This window comes from Chenopodium album, chromosome 6, assembly GCF_948465745.1.
Source record: "Chenopodium album chromosome 6, dcCheAlbu1.1, whole genome shotgun sequence".
Classification (NCBI taxonomy): Eukaryota; Viridiplantae; Streptophyta; class Magnoliopsida; order Caryophyllales; family Amaranthaceae; genus Chenopodium; species Chenopodium album.
The window spans coordinates 59,218,176-59,234,648 of record NC_137839.1 but is presented as its reverse complement, the minus strand read 5'-3'; the positions used below and the strand labels follow the sequence as shown (position 1 = coordinate 59,234,648).

The window sequence follows — 16,473 nt, the reverse complement described above, 5'->3', positions numbered from 1 at the left end:
AGTAGTTTTTTTTTTTTTTTTTTTTTTTTTTTTTTTTTTTTTTTGGTGGAGTTCCAACATCAAGAATTCGTTTGCTTTTCCTGTTTTTTGCTTTTTTTTTTTTTTTTTTTTTACATATTTGATCCCGTACTTTGATTAAGACAAATAATATATTGTTGAAAAGTTCTGAAAATCTAATTTTTAACGCAATTAGAATCAGGCCAATATCATTTCTAGATATTAAGATATGGCCAAAATAGTGCAAGGGTGTAGGTTTTAGACCGGGTTTAGTATTTTGATCTTATCTCCTATTATTTAAATCAAAATTGGGCTTATGATATATCATTGGAAATGTTATTTTAAGGACTATCCTTTAATGTAATATTTGCATAAAAATTATAAGCACATAAATCGGACTTGCTTTTGTTATCATTTTGCGGTTTTGAGAATAGGAAATTAAGTTAAAGATTTGTGGATATTGCAGTTATTGTTATATTTCATAACATCGTTGAATTCAAATGAGATTATAATCAATTATATCTCATAATAATTGCCTAAAATGACAATGTTCAATTATAAAACATGGCATCATATCGTTATTAATCTTAAACAGTAAACCCTAACCCTAACTCTAACTCTAAACAATAAACCTCGAACACTAATTCCCAACCCTAACACTAATTTAGAAATGTGTCAACTAACAATATGACATTAAGAGTAGAAGAACCAACATCACATATATGTCTTAATCAATAAGAATTGGCAAAACCTCCCTAAGTTATTGATGAGTCTATTTTATATATATTTTTATTCCCCGTCTCACGGTCATATTTGTGCTTATTTGAGCTCTACGGAACTGTTTTTATTACTAATATATGTTTTCTAGTGTTTTTGTAGAGTTGGTATGTTTTTGTAGGAATTTGCAGAATTATGATAATTCCCGAGCTTATTGAGCCACTACAAAGACAATGGAGTCGGATCGTATTTTATGACCAAATATTCTAAGCCCAAGGCCTAGTTAGATTAATTTAATCCGGTGATTAAGGGCTCGATATATAAAGAGGTCCAAAATTTTCCACACAAATTACGGACCAAACAAGAGAAGAAATGGGCAACAAAAGAAGCCACAAAGCCCAACTCACAGCACTAGTTGACCGGGCCCGATCAGACGAGCTAGCCCAGTTGGCCGGACATCTTCAGCATCAAGCTATTCACTTAGTGGGCCTGCAAATTATTGGGCTTGCTTACTCGGTTTTCACTGAACAGAGGAGTAGTAGCTTTAGTTTGTTAGGCGGTGACTAATAAATTGTTAGATTAGGATTTCTAAGATATTCTAGTTTTCTTGTCAGACTTTTAGTAGGAATCCTAGGATTTATTTTTGGTTAGTTATCTTTTAGTTAGGATTAGTTTTTCCTAAGCTTATAATTAAGATAAGATTCTCAAATCCTTATAAAAGGATGGAGTACGAGGCTATTAGGGAGTAGTTTTTACTTTTTAGTTTTCTTTTTCTTTAGTTTAGTTTTAGTTTTAGTTTTCTTTTCATATTAAGATTTTATTATTTTGTTTCCTTATTACTTTTATACTATTATTCTCTTTATATTAGTTATGTGTGAGTAGTTTCCTTTCTAGGGTTTGTGGGGATCCATAAATAATATGAGGGGGTAATTTATTGTTGTTGATTATCAATGCTAGATTAATTTCTTATTGATTGATTTAATGCTCTGTGACTAGATTAGGCATATCTTTTATGCATGAGTTTGACAATATTGATTCAAGAATCGAGAGATGAGAATTAATGTTTAGGTCTAGTTTCAATAGGCAGGTTAATTTATAAATGGTTAAGTCAAGATTCGAGAGATGAGATTTAATACCGGTAAATTAATTGTGTGATTGTAATACGTAGCGAGAGCCCTTTACAATCTGGTTGATTGATGCATTAATGATTGACTGTTATTGATTATTGGTATTGCATGATAATTTCTTATTGGATTGTTTTAATGTTTTACAATTGCGGCTTGTAAAAGTATAGCAATATTAAATTGATGAATCGAGCAGATGTTAATTTGATATTAAAGGCTATTTTCAATAAGAACTTAGATCTAGTAAATTGCGAGAGCCTGTTAGATCTATGTTGATTAATAAATTGCGAGAGCCTGTTAATCATGTTATCTATGCCATGTCAATGATTGATTACCCTGTTTTACTCTGGAGTATTATTTATTGGTGAACTTATGCCCTAGATCCCTTTATATATTGTTTTCTCCCTACTCTTATTCTTTGTAGTTTAGTCTCATACTTAATTATAAATATTGGTTACTTAAATAATTTAGATTATAACAATTAATTGGAAGTAAAAAGACTTGTTTCCCTGTGGAGATCGACCCTACTTCCCTATCTACCTTAGTTAGTGATTTAGGTATTTATTTTTGATTAGGGGATACGACTTTACCCTGTCAGTTATTTTAATACAAAATTCACCATGTTGATCACATTGACTTAGGGCCTTTTCTCATTGACAGAACTGAACTGAACAGAACTGAAATGAAATGAATATTTTACGAGAGAAGGAAATTAGGAGCTGAACAGAACTAAAATGAAAATAATCTGATGAGAACAGGGTCTTACTTACCAATTTAATCAAACTAAGTCAAACAGAAGATGCAATATTTTATATTTCTAAAATCAATAACACTATCAAAATCTCCATCCCTTACGATCTAATACCTGGTCTCATCCTCATGCAAATCCATATGCTTCATATCTTTCTAACTCCTCCCAACCAAGTTATTTACGGTCTCCCTCTCCCTTGTTTAACCCATCCATGGTCTCACTCTTCCACTTTTCGTACTAGTGCACCTCGGGTCTTCGTCTTATATGTCCAAACCAATGCAGGCAATTTTCCCTTAGTTCGTTTATAATGCCTACGACCCATACTTTCTTGTGAATAACCTTATTTCCGACTCTATCTGTTAGAGTGATCCCGCACATCCACCTTATCATGTGCATTTCTGTAACCTCCATCTTTCTAATGTGCTGCTTCTTAGAATCCCAACATTCTATACCATAGAGCAACAGTGATGTTGTGGCAGTCTTGTATAATTTCCCCTTCAACTGTAAGGGAATGTTTCAAACACATAACACTTCCATAGCCGCTCTCCATTAAAGCCACCCTGACTTATTCCTATAAGCCACGTTTTCATCAATCCCCAATTGTGATGAACCTACATTCATAACAACCGTTGTATGGTCATTTCCTATGTAATAATACACAGCAACAACGGAGATGATTTCATGAGTTTTATTGGGGTTTGGAGAGCCACAAAGACGGATGATAAAAATTGATCCCAAGATCACTTGAAATCGGGAAGAGAGCTCTAACCACTTGAGTTATCCCTCACTCTCAAGATGATTTTATGGGTTATAGCACATTTACATATAAAATTATTCTCATTACCACCGCGAAACGAACCGTACATGTATTAGAACGCTGCATTAGGCAAATTGGCACAAAAACTTTACGAGAAACTCAATTGTCCACGCCCCAGAAAACCCATTGATTTTAGCAAGAATATCATCATGGTCATCACCATATGAACACCCTCTGACCAATAATCTCAGTAACCCAGATACAGAAATTTCCTATCATTTATTTATTATTTTTCTAAAAATACAAATTCATTGTAAAATAGTTTGCCAGCTTGGATAAACTAGATCAATACTCATTGTAGCAAACGTCTTCAATCATCAACATTCATCAAAATGTACCCTCATTTAAAAAAAATAAAATATAAAAAAATAAAAACTGAAAAACCCAATGCAACAATCAAGCCAATTTTTACATGACAAGCATCAGCTAACATAAACCACATCTTAAATTAAAACCCTCAAGGAAAGAATTTTCACTAGAAGAATCAATCTTTACAATGAGGTTCTCGACGACGCAAGACATTGGAGCAAGTGATGCAGCTCATATTTTTACTAGGATAGACTTTGCTATTTCTAGAGGAGAGGGGGCCCAGATTGTATCTCGGCTTCCCACTAATCTATTGTAGGTTGTATGACTTTTGTTTTTGAGATATAATAATAATAATAATAATAATAATAACAACAATAATAATAATAATAATAATAATAATAATAATAACAATAATAATAATAATAATAATAATAATAATAATAATAATAATAATAATACTAATAATAATAATAATAATAATAATTATTATTATTATTATTATTATTATTATTATTATTATTATTATTATTATTATTATTATTATTATTATTATTATTATTATTATTATAATCCTATAAAAAATTATAAAAAAAAATGCAAAAATGTTGAATGTCAAAAGCTTCCTTTTTAATGTAAACCCAAAGGTTACCCAAGGACCTATGTTTTCTAACCTAAGGGACTATGTTTTGAGCCATACTTAATTAGTACTCAAACTATAAGCAAAAAGAAAGAAATAAAAATAAAAGTACTCAAATGGTGAAAAATCAGACAACCCTGTCTTATACTTAACTCCAAAAAAAAATGAAGTATTAATTTATCATAGAATTAGCAATAGTCAATATAGTACAACAAAATTAAGATGAACAATAATAAATTCTTTACAAACAGAAGCTAATTTAATTTTGTCTCTTATTGTTGACCTGTAACTTACAACGAATAACATGAACACTTAACCTATAATACAACCTCAAAAAATGAGAAATTACTTATAAAAATGGGGAGGGTGAAAGATACGAAAGAGGGGAATTTCATAAGAAAGAATAATGACAAATTGACAACCTATTGAAAACAGCTACGTAATCTGGATGCAAACATCCACATTCTAAACCAGCTATGCAGGTAAGTCCTATGTTAGTTTGCGCCATATGGAGCCCTTTGATGCTTGTAGGCACTTAACTCTGGAGAAAACAAACCCAGCCTTAGGAGGGTTTCCACCAACGAATGAATTCTCGTAAATTTCTTTGCATTCTTGTACAACCTGAACAATAAAAGTGAATTTTAGACATTTGAACTGCAAATAAATAGGGTTTTTGTGATTATTTCAAATTCCTATGCAGACTAATAAACACTATTTCTGTCTATCAAACTTTCTGAAACACCAGAGATAGATACTAGAGAGACAGAAGTCCCTCTCTGAAAACTTCACAAGAGGTTGGCTTTTGCAACAAATTCTTTTCTCCATCAGTAGTGTCTTGAACTAAGAGACAGACAGTAGAAGTTAAAAATGAAATCCAGACCTTTATAATAAACAAGTTCATTGATATTTCTGGTACTATAGATGCAATAGCACATGTAATCATACTTGAACTGATGTAACATTTTGATCTAAAAGGGAACCTCACTTAATCTTGGAAGGGATTTTATTTTTATTTTTATTTTTTTATTTTTTTTGTAAGGTTTTGACGAACCACTGATAACTTGATGACTCTTCAGAATATATAAGATAAAATTAATGCTTGTAAAGTTGTAAGAGCTATTTAAATCAAATATATACAGTCTAGCTGCAACACAACAGAAGGCATATTTGGTTTCATTGTTCCCGAAAAAACCGGGTTCATATTTCTGCTAATATTTGACGTGTACACTAGGAAATGACAAGGTAGACTTGCCTCTTTAGCATCTTTCCTTGGTATGCCTTCTCGCAAGCTTACAAGCTTCTCAACCACATCAGCCTGCACAGAGAAACGATACAGTTTCATAAACAACGTAGAAATGGTGGATAAAATTAGCAGAATCAGTGAGATTTCAGTTATACAAGAATAGCTCTTCCCCATTTTAAAAAAGATAAGGTTTTGGGAAACAATAAAACAAATTAGTAGTCTTACCGGGCAGTCTGGTTGATGTTCTAAGATATTTGTGTATACAAGTGTGAATGTATCAAGACTTTCAGCTGAAGCAAGCTCTCGCAGATCACTTAGTATTCTTACTCTGGATTCTACTTTCTGAAGCACAGAATAAAAAATCACAACCAAGTACAAAGCCTTAATTTCTGAAAATTGTAGAGCTCACCAAAAGTATATTGACATTTGGACATTTTGATTAGAAACTCACAGACACGCTGATGTATTCCCTGAAGAAATCCATCAACACTTCTTCATCCAATCTCATTCTCTCAATAGTCTCTTCCTTAATATAATTTTTCTGCAGAAACATGGCAATGGCAAAGCTGTGAGTAAAATATAAATATATATAGTGGGAATTCATGATACTGATAGGTTAACCAAGTCTAATGGTCATGATTGAGTAATCCACAACTCTAGGACAACCTGTGTCAAAAGATGATCCACATAGACCACTACAGTTTCTTCTAGACAAGCCTCCACAAATCTTCTGAATGATCTTTCTTCAACGTACCTATATTACAGATCCAGGTGTTATAGAGATTACATACTTTAGATAAAGTTGCAATATACATATACCAATGCTGAAGCAAGTTAAGGACTAAACAGAGACAAAACTCAGAAATAATAATCTCTTTTTTTTTTTTTTGGCTTGAGTCAGTAGCACTGTTATGAACACCATAAGAGAGAGTGAAATATTTCACTAATTCAGAAAAAAAAGGTACAATTTATGATAGATCAACCACCACAGCACCGCAACAGATGAAGTTATCTTCCATTGGAATGTGCAAGTCTAAATTATGTAAATAATAATTACACCATGTTCTTAAGACCCTCTAGCTCTTTATTATCCCATTCTGTTTTCAGCTGGATTAATGCTTGATTCAGCTTAAAAGTATCTAGCACTGTTCAAATTGTTCAAGGTCTGAGTGTGCCCGACAGCCTAAAGTTAATCAAGATAGATAATCACAAAGCTTCATTAGAAGAAAATGCAACCAAGGACAATTGAATTTACAAGCTTATAGAAAACAGAATTGGCTTTTACTGCAATGCTATAGAGTGTAACTACAAGCAGTCCAGTTTTTTAAAATCCTGTTCTAATGCTCATGCAAGGAGGTAACCTGATTGTTTTTTCTTGAAACTATTAATGCCATGTAGCGTAGTGTCAAGAATGAATGTCAACATAGATAGCAATGTAAAGTAGCTTCATGCAAACTAATCTTTGTTAAGCACAACATATTAAAGTACTAACATTTTTATGTCGGCAAAATAATCTCCAAATGTTGCTACCAGGTACTCTGTTACCTGTCCTTCACACCATTCTGAAACAAAGCACATGGTACAAGTTCAGCCAAATATAAAATATTAAACCAAAACATATAAATATTTACAGTAAAAAAAATAAAAAATAAAAAAATAAAAATTGCAACTGACTATCTGAGAATCTTTTTAGTTTGAACATTCAGTGATATTGCAACAGGACATGTTACAAGGTCAAATATAGCAGGAAGATAACATTGACGCTTATCATCTAGAAGAATTATGTTACTATACTAAGGTGTGGCCGTGTGGGTACTGACCAGGGTCACACTGTCACATGGTACAAAACCTATACAAGTATAGATACAGGGTTTTCCACGTATGGGCAATCAGATATGATAAAGGTAAAAAGAAGTACGTTGAAAATTGATAGCAGGGAAGTAAATGAAAAATAAATAAGCTTAACACAGCTACTTGATTTAGAACCGGAGAGGGGGGGGGGGGGGGAGGGGAAGTGATGTGCGACCAGAAATCAATTCTGCAAAACCGTAGGGAAAAGGATACGCAAGAGTAGTTAATAATAGTCATAAGAAGAGCTTGATACTGGTCACCATAAGGCTAAGCAAAACTAATAAAAAGGTGGGTTAGTATTTAAAGTTAAGAGAATCCTTTGATGTTAGTATTAACAATTCCCAATGAAGTTGCAGCTACACATCACCAGCAAGTTAAAATGAGGAAGAATTCTATGATCTACATGATTAAAAAAAAATTAACAATAATAAAATTAAAGTATAAAAAGTATTTAGTCCACACAAACAAATACTTCATTTTTTATTAGATAAAACCTTTCAGTTTTCCCACTTTCCTATGCATATCTTCAACCGTTGAAATCTTTAAATTTTTACTTCCTCAGTTTCGTAATAATTGCAACACTTCCTTATTTGGTCAGGACCCACTATTAATTTTATTAATTCTATTTCCTACTAACCCTACTTTTACAGATAAATTATCTCTCCTACCAACCCCACTTACACTACTTTTTTATTTATCATTTCTCTCGCATACTAACTATAATTTATATTACAAAAAATTTGCCCATTTGCATTATTGGATTTTCTCAAACTATTTTGATGCCCTGTTCTAATCTTTAAAATGGGCCCTAACATATTTAAATAAAAACTCTTTTTCTACAACATATTGGATTTTCTACAACACATTGGATTTTCTCCCCTCTTTTTCCTTTCTTTTGCCTTTTTCGATCTCCAAAACAGCAACAAATGTGGTGGTGGTTTGCGCAGCGACGACGATGGGAGGTATGTGGGTTATGGAGAGGGGCTTAGGAGAGAGAATAAAGAGCTGATAGTGAAGGTAGTGCCGTGAAGAAAAGAAGATGGTAACAGAGAGAAAATGGAGTTGCGTCCTGAGGGTGACGGCAATTGTGGTGGCTGGGTTGTCGTTCGATGAGGAGGGCGATGTTTTCTAGGGAGTGTGTGGTTTTGGGAGGTCAGGTACGGTGGTGGTTCGGTGGACTGGGTGGTGGTTCAGTGGACTGGGTGGTGGTTTGGTGGAAAGGGGTGGTGGTTTGTTGGACAAGGGTGGTGGGTTTGAAGGTTTGGAGTTGGGTAGTACAGAACATAAGGCTTTATTAGGAAGGAAGTATGGTAGTTAAACTTTCCAAAATAGTATAGGTCATCTAATATGACATTTCCTTTTTAGGAATGTTAGTCATCTAAATAGAAACAGAGGAAGTATAAATTAAGACGAGCCTAACAAGACTCCATAAGACTGTTTTTCAACATGAAAAAAATCTCTAAAAATATTGCATAGTGAGAATAGTGTATATTTTAAAGTGTTCCATCTAAATAAATTCGGAGGAAGTGTGTGACATGAGGTGCAGTCATGCAGATGATTTTAATGCAATATGTAGTTTATAAGTACAATTGAAAGGGAAATTTTACATGGCTGCCATAAGACCAATGGAGAGGGAGACCGAAAAATGACTTGGTTGGAAGGAGTTAGGAGGGATATGAAGTATATGGATTTGCAAGAGCATGAGGCATTAGATTGTAAAGGACGGAAGAAGAAGATCTTTGTGTATGACTATACGAAATAATCATCTTTGGTTCATGTAGCCGATCCCACATATGGGATTAAGGCTTTGATTGATTGACTGATGTAGTTTATAAGTACAAAAAAAAAGAGGATGAAATGAGCAAGATTGCATGCAGCGGAGAAAGGTACCCAACTTAAAGATTAAGAAAAATAGATAATAAAACAGTAGCGAGAATATATTAATCACTTCTAACTTCTTTTTTTTCAATTATAAAATTATGAAAAAAAATTAAAAAAAATAAGAAAAAACACCTTGGGATATTTGAGAAAGCTATATGAAAACGAAATATTTATAACAGCTATAGACACATATCAGCTACCAACTGGAAGTAAAAGGATCCTGTTGTAAGGAAAGTGGGCATTACCTTTACTATAAGAAGTTAAAATTTCATATAAGTCTATGTACAGCACTAGAGTCATATAAGAAAGTTAATATTAGGCAAAGGTACTTTACCTTTTTGATAGAGCTTGACCAGCAACTCTTGCACTCCTGGATCTTCAAATATAACAGTAACAGTTTGATGCACACCTTCCTATTAATCATGAAAAGAGTTTAGTATCCATAGTGCTCAAGTATAGAGTGCATAATTTTACTGAGAAAAATTGGACAAGCTTTTAAATGCATGCTTCCACTATCAAAAGTGTAGAAGTTAGAAGACACAAAAAGTCAGGGAGAACAAGAAGTTGCTAAACCTTTATCCAAAAATTAATCCCCCTCACACACACAGAGAGGAAAAGGACGTAAAATAAAAAGGGTAATGTGCAAAACAATGGCCAGTAGCTATATTCTACACCAGCAGCTGCCCTTGTTCCGATGAACATCACGCTTAAGCAGGGGTCTCAACCCTCTATGTAAGGGAAAGATTGACGCAGCATAGGTGTCATTTGCATGTTCAACCATGTATATGTCTACATGTTGAAAATGCAAATGACAAGTTATTGAATTGCTTTAGTAACATAGCCAATAAAAAATAACCTAAATGATTATACTGCTTCACTCAACACCTTGTGAATGAGCTAACAACTAGCTTCAACACTAAAGTTGGTCCCTAAATATTAGAATCTAGATTGCATGTTACTCCCTCGGCTCTTATTTGATCTTCCTATTTATTGTAGCAACATTAAACTAGGAAACAAGAGAATTAGTGGAAAGTGGGTCCTGTTTTGACTTTTTGCATAGGAAAGAATGTTATCTAGACCATGGTATAAAAACAAGGCCGCGACGTCTTGGTTGGGCCGTTTTGTAAAGGAAATTCAATTGACTGAACCGAGATTGTCCGCATCAACAAGGGGTATTAAAAAAACCCCGCGATTTTGTCCGAATCAAACATTTCAACCCTAAATCATTCCGCATTGAAAGTTCCATCTATTATTTCACACAAAAGTTACTTTCTATTCAAAGATATAGTGAAAGATTCCCCCATATCTCCCCACTAATGGCTCAAATCTTTTATTATGCCCCCATATCACCTCCCTAATGGCTCTAATCCTCTACTATCTTGAAATCATATTTGCACCGATACAACCGTGACATGGTCCGCGATCAACGCATCATAAGCGTTCCCGCGACACCGCAACCGTTCCCGTGATCGTAACCGAAACCACATTTTTGAACCATGATCTAGACAGAATGGTATTATAACTTTTATTAAATAGTATAAGTGGACCTATGTATTGGGGTGAAGAAGGGTAAAAGAGAGAATTTTTTTTTCCACAAAGAATAAAACATAAGTTGGAAGATTAAAAAAGATAAAATTTATTTTTTCTATATGTCATTGAACATCACCATTAGCCATTCCATTAAGTTAAGTCAGTTCCAAAAAGGTTTTAAGCTATATCTAACAAGGTTTGAAAGCACAATGTGATATTAATTATAAATAACTATGTTATTACATTGGATGCTACTCGACAAGCCGTAATGAGTAACAGCTCAAAAATAAACTTTTATATGTACCATAAAACCACAAAATGTTCAAGCTTACCTTTGCAACTTCCAAAAAACCTTTGCAAGTATCTTCAAAATTGACCTGTCCACCACATAGAAAGCCATGTTATCTTGACAATAAAAATATGAAGCCAAATCCATAGGTTCTTTCATAGCACAATTTCTACACAAAAAATGTTTGATAATATCCTTCAATTAGTCAAGAAGCTCCTTAATATTTCATCTGAAAAATTTAAGACCCAATTTTAGTAACAAATTGTACAAATATCATCTAGAAATTCAATGAGTGCTGCATTACCAAGGCCCTTGCAAATTTTTCATGATTTATTGAATGCCTATGTAATGGAATGATATTACTCGATATGATAACAGTACAACGAAGGAGAAAACTCAGAAATTTGAGTAAACAAATTAAGGGTTTCTTACAAACGATAGTAGTAGGTTTAGCCTACAAAGCTCCAATAGTGACTTGAGGTCACAACTCTCCTAAGGAATCACTCCAAAATTCTGCCTACCTATCTCCTTCCCTTCCCTCTCTATTTATACTAAGGACTATTAACCCTAATAAACTAAAATACCTATACTACCCCTCCAAGCTAGTCTATTACAATACCGGCCCCCTAAACTTCAACCTTATCCTCAAGGTGGTTTATAATCAACACTTGAAACTCGGCTTGGGCAATAGTGATCTCCAATCCAACTCTTGAAATGGCCAAAACCAAGAGCGAGCTGCAGCGAGAATTTCTGTTCATAGCTGAAAGTTACTATGGCAGAAAAATCTAAATAATGTACCAGCTTGTCATGATAGTTGATTAAATTTTGGGCAGAGTTGGTATTTGTTGACTTGGGATTGTAAGGCTGTAAATTGAAATGAATGTTTTGGTTTAACCCTTGGCCAAAGAAATGAGAGTATGTGTTAGGAGGACGACTACAGGCTGATGGTTTTGGGGGCTCAAGGTTAGAAGAATGATAGTGGAAAATTTGGGTTATGAACTTGGAATTCAGAACCAATGTTGGATGAATGGCCCTAAAGTTGACAAGCTCAAAACATGAAGGATAAGGCAAATCTAATTTGTAAGCAACTTGAACAATCCTTGAGTCACCACAAAATGTGATAGATTGGGCTTTAAAAGAGTAAGCCCACTTACTTGGGAATGGTTTAACCCATGCTGTATTACACCAAATACCATCAGGTTGCCATCTAAGCCATTCTTTTGTTCCGTTGACAGTAATACCCTTACTATCCCCTTCCAGGTTTTCCTTATTCTCCAAGCTAAGGACAATTTCCACAAAGCTTCTCATACACCCCACTTCTGAAATTTTCAACACCCAGTACCACCCTTTTTGACCAACAGACCCCCCACCAACAAAAGACACTAGTCCATCTCCGACGAGATCACCACCGCCGGTAAAACCACCAGCGAAATCACCACTCCTCTGCTGCGTGAATTCACCACGACCAACACCACCTCTGCCATGGACGTTCCTGCGCAATCCCCCACCATTTTCTCCGGCGACCAAACAGCCCAGACCACCTGTAGCCCTTTGTTCCTGCACCCACATGACCCACATGCACCAGATCTGCCCTTCACGAAGACACCTCCTTTTATACTTAGGCCACCAATAGTGGTGGTCCTACCACTATCCTCACCCTTTCCGGACCCACCAGGTCCTCCTCCGGACTCACTAGCTGCTGATCCGCCTCTCACGAAGTCAACCCTGTCCCTGTTCAGGCAGCTTCTAGTGGTGGCCTTACCACCAAACTCACCTTTTCCACCTAAGGATCCAAGGCCACCGCCGAACCCACCTCTTCCAGCACCTCCCTTCTCAAATTGTTTTGCTGGTGAACCACCTAAGACCCCAACTAGCTTCTTTCCCAAATTACTTTCCTCAAAATCATTTTGAACACCACCAGTAAGCCCATGATATCCACCACCAAATTTGCCGTCGGCTCCATCTTGACCTCCACCAGCGAATCCATCCCCAAAATCGCCAAGCCTACCACTAGATTTGACTCCTCCAAAACCCTTATCTACGCAATTCAACTCACCACCAAGGTTTACCAAACTACCAATTCCCTTATCATCCTCTAAGGCTCTAATCTAGGGTGTACCTGCTCCTCCACTTATCTGCATTTTCAATTTCATCTTCCAATTTCGCTTGATAATCTCCTTCCTCCCTATTCATTGGAGAAGAAGCTTTGTTAGCGATTTTGTCCATATTTCTTTGAACATTTTCGATGATTCTCTTTGTGCTTTCCTCTATCTTCTTTGAGAATATCTGAGGTGACACCTTCGTTTCCACTTCGATTGATAGTGGCAAAACTGGAGTTGGTTGCTCATGCCAATGCATTATACGAGCCGAAACGACTCGCCAATACTCTCTTCAGAACCCGCCACTCCCGTATTGGTAGCCACCTGTGCCCACATTCAAACCACTCCAACGCTTCGCCGCTCAGCCATATAATGACAGCCTTCAATTTCACCTCCTCGTCTAACTGGAAAAATTGGAAAGTATCCTCTAGTCGGAGTACCCAGTTAGATTCCTCCCATTAAACTCAGAAAGTTGAAGCTCACACCGGACTCTTCGTTCGTCATTCAGATCTGAAATTCCACGCTCTCTCTTGCTGGAAATGTATGCGAATCCCCCCTGGATTCAATTTTGCATAAGCTGTGATGCCTCTCTTCCAGCAATAACAAACACCATATTTTTTTTCGTAGTGGTGGTTTCCGGCACCGGACACCAGGAACACCACTCTGATACCAAGTGTAATGGACTAATATTACTCGATATAATAACTATACAACGAAGGAGAAAACTCTGAAATTTGAGTAAACAAATTAATGGTTTCTTACAAACGATAGTAGTAGGTTTAGCCTACAAAGCTCCAGTAGTGACTTAGAGGTCACAGCTCTCCTAAGAATCACTCCAAAATTCTGCCTACCTATTTCCTTCCCTTCCCTCTCTCTTTATACTAAGGACTATTAACCCTAGTAAACTAAAATACCTATACTACCCCTCCAAGCTAGTCTATTATAGCCTTTTCGGAGGGATACAGGACAGAGCAATTTGAAATGAACTAAACTAGTGTAGCTTGAACACCAAATGGAAAAAATTGAACCCAAAATTCATAACTAGGCCAAACCCTATTTTATACAGAAATATAAAAAATATTTGAAGTATGGAACCTCAGGATGTGTTTATCAACTTAGGACAACCCTATTTGTTTCGAACAACCAGGTTTAGACGCCACCAATTGATCGGTCATTATAAATGATAAGATGAGACAAAAATCTAAGGGGAAGTTTGTATAGGGGGTTTCAAGAAAGGGAGAGGGAATCCTGACTCATTTTCTGTTGTTTGGACAGTCATTATTCTCACACCCTCTACCTTGTTTTCATTTTGGGTTACCCCCTATTAACTCTAAAATGATTCCCCCGTCATCAGCTCCCAGAGGTTTCAATATAAGTATATAACCGACAAGGCTCCAAAGTCCTCTACACAGTGACCACCTTGATCAACTTTGACAACCATCTGTCCCACCAGCATGGTCACACCCAGCCTTAGCCTTCATCCCCTGCAATACTTCAACTGCCACCACCACTAGCAACCATACATCTTCCTCCACTTGTGACAAACATCTGGGTTTCAATACTCCACCAAGCTACCACCTAACATCACCACGCCTCACCTATCATTGTCACATGAAACAGAACAATCAGACAACCAATAGTCCTCCATCATCGCAGTAAACTGAACCGGGACACTTCCGTATTTACCAACACCAATCAATCAATCAATCAATCAAAGCCTTAATCCCAAAAGTGGGGTCGGCTAACATGAACCAAATTTGATTATTCCGTGTAGTCATCAACATAAATCTTTCTCCTCCATCCCTTACGATCCAAAACTTCATCCTCACGTAAATCCATGCACTTCATATCCTTCCTCACTCCTTCCAACCAAGTCATCTTTGGTCTCCCTCTTCCTCGTTTAATCCCTCCATGGTCCCACTCTTCCACTCTTCGCACCGGTGCACCCTCGGGTCTCCGTCTTACATGTCCAAACCAACGCAGACGATTTTCCCTTAATTTATCTACAATGCCCGCCACACCTACTTTCTTGCGAATAACCTCATTTCTGATTCTATCTCTTAAAGTGTTTCCACACATCCACCTTAACATGCGCATTTCCGTAACCTCCATCTTTTTAATATGCTCTTTCTTAGAAGCCCAACATTCTGTACCATAGAGCAACACTGGTCTTATGGCAGTCCTGTAGAATTTTCCCTTCAACTTTAAGGGAATGCTGCGGTCGCATAGCACTCCCGTGGCCGCTCTCCATTTAAGCCACCCTGACTTAATCCTGTGGGTCACGTCTTGATCAATGTCACCATTCTTCTGGATGATCGACCCTAGGTACTTAAAACATTCACTCATGGTCAAATCCTTTCCATCCAAACTCACCACTTCATTGCTTGTCCCCCTCTGAGTGCCAAAACGACATACCAAATATTCAGTCTTACTCCGACTTAGCTTAAACCCTCTAGATTCCAACCTCCACATTGCAAACTACCACCACCACAAATCCAAGGAACAATCATCACAAAATCAACCTCCACAAATATGATTCTGACAATAACTTAAATGGTTGAACTTGGCCAGGAATGTTCAAGATTTGATGCCTCTGATCAAATTCAACCACAACGAATAGAATCTTGCTGCAGCTGACAATTAAATGGAGACAGAATTTGAAAGAAAATGATCTACACTTCTACAATGTATGGTGGCGGAGATCATGACAAATTGTATCTTTTCTCTTTTTTTGGTTTCCTATCCTTCCCTATCCCTAATCCCAACCAAACACCCAACTCAGCGACATGCTAAAGGAGGAAAACTCACAAACAGCTAAGTGACAGATACAGGAAATACAGAACGAATAATATCGACAACGAAGGCGAATCACCTGTTCTGCATAATTTTGAGGCAAAGCCTCTAGAGTGCTGTTGCTGAGCTCCATTGCAAGATCATAACAGCGAAGATTGTTATTGATCTGTTTTGCAGTGTTCGTAAAAAATTATCAATAACATATGAACCTCAAGTAAGTAATATAGGACAGAAAGAGAAAATAGAATGATTCACAAACCATAGCACACAAGGGTTCAAGGCCAATTTCTGATGCAGGTTCTTCAAGCCTCTTCCTTTCAGCTGCTTGAAAATCATTCATTACCTGAAGGAAGCAAATTGATATGCCAGATGACTTTAAGGTGACTAATCGATGGTAATTAGTGAAAAAATACTAACGAGTTGATTCCTATTTAA

The 16,473-nt window shown here is 36.1% G+C and overlaps 1 protein-coding gene across 1 annotated transcript in view; it reads right to left on the bottom strand.

Moving 5' to 3' along the window:
* Window positions 1-4,556: 4,556 nt before the first annotated feature.
* Window positions 4,557-16,473, bottom strand: part of LOC145636122 (exocyst complex component SEC6) — a 34,545-nt gene continuing 22,628 nt past the window's right edge. The window contains exons 16-25 of the mRNA XM_081687582.1: window positions 16,298-16,381; window positions 16,118-16,204; window positions 11,190-11,234; window positions 9,662-9,740; window positions 7,088-7,157; window positions 6,262-6,349; window positions 6,047-6,136; window positions 5,821-5,937; window positions 5,605-5,667; window positions 4,557-4,973 (exon numbers count right to left, since the gene is read on the bottom strand). Of these exons, the coding sequence (XP_081543708.1) occupies window positions 4,842-4,973; window positions 5,605-5,667; window positions 5,821-5,937; window positions 6,047-6,136; window positions 6,262-6,349; window positions 7,088-7,157; window positions 9,662-9,740; window positions 11,190-11,234; window positions 16,118-16,204; window positions 16,298-16,381 (855 nt within the window). The 3' untranslated portion in view covers window positions 4,557-4,841. The remainder of the gene's footprint in view (window positions 4,974-5,604; window positions 5,668-5,820; window positions 5,938-6,046; window positions 6,137-6,261; window positions 6,350-7,087; window positions 7,158-9,661; window positions 9,741-11,189; window positions 11,235-16,117; window positions 16,205-16,297; window positions 16,382-16,473) is intronic.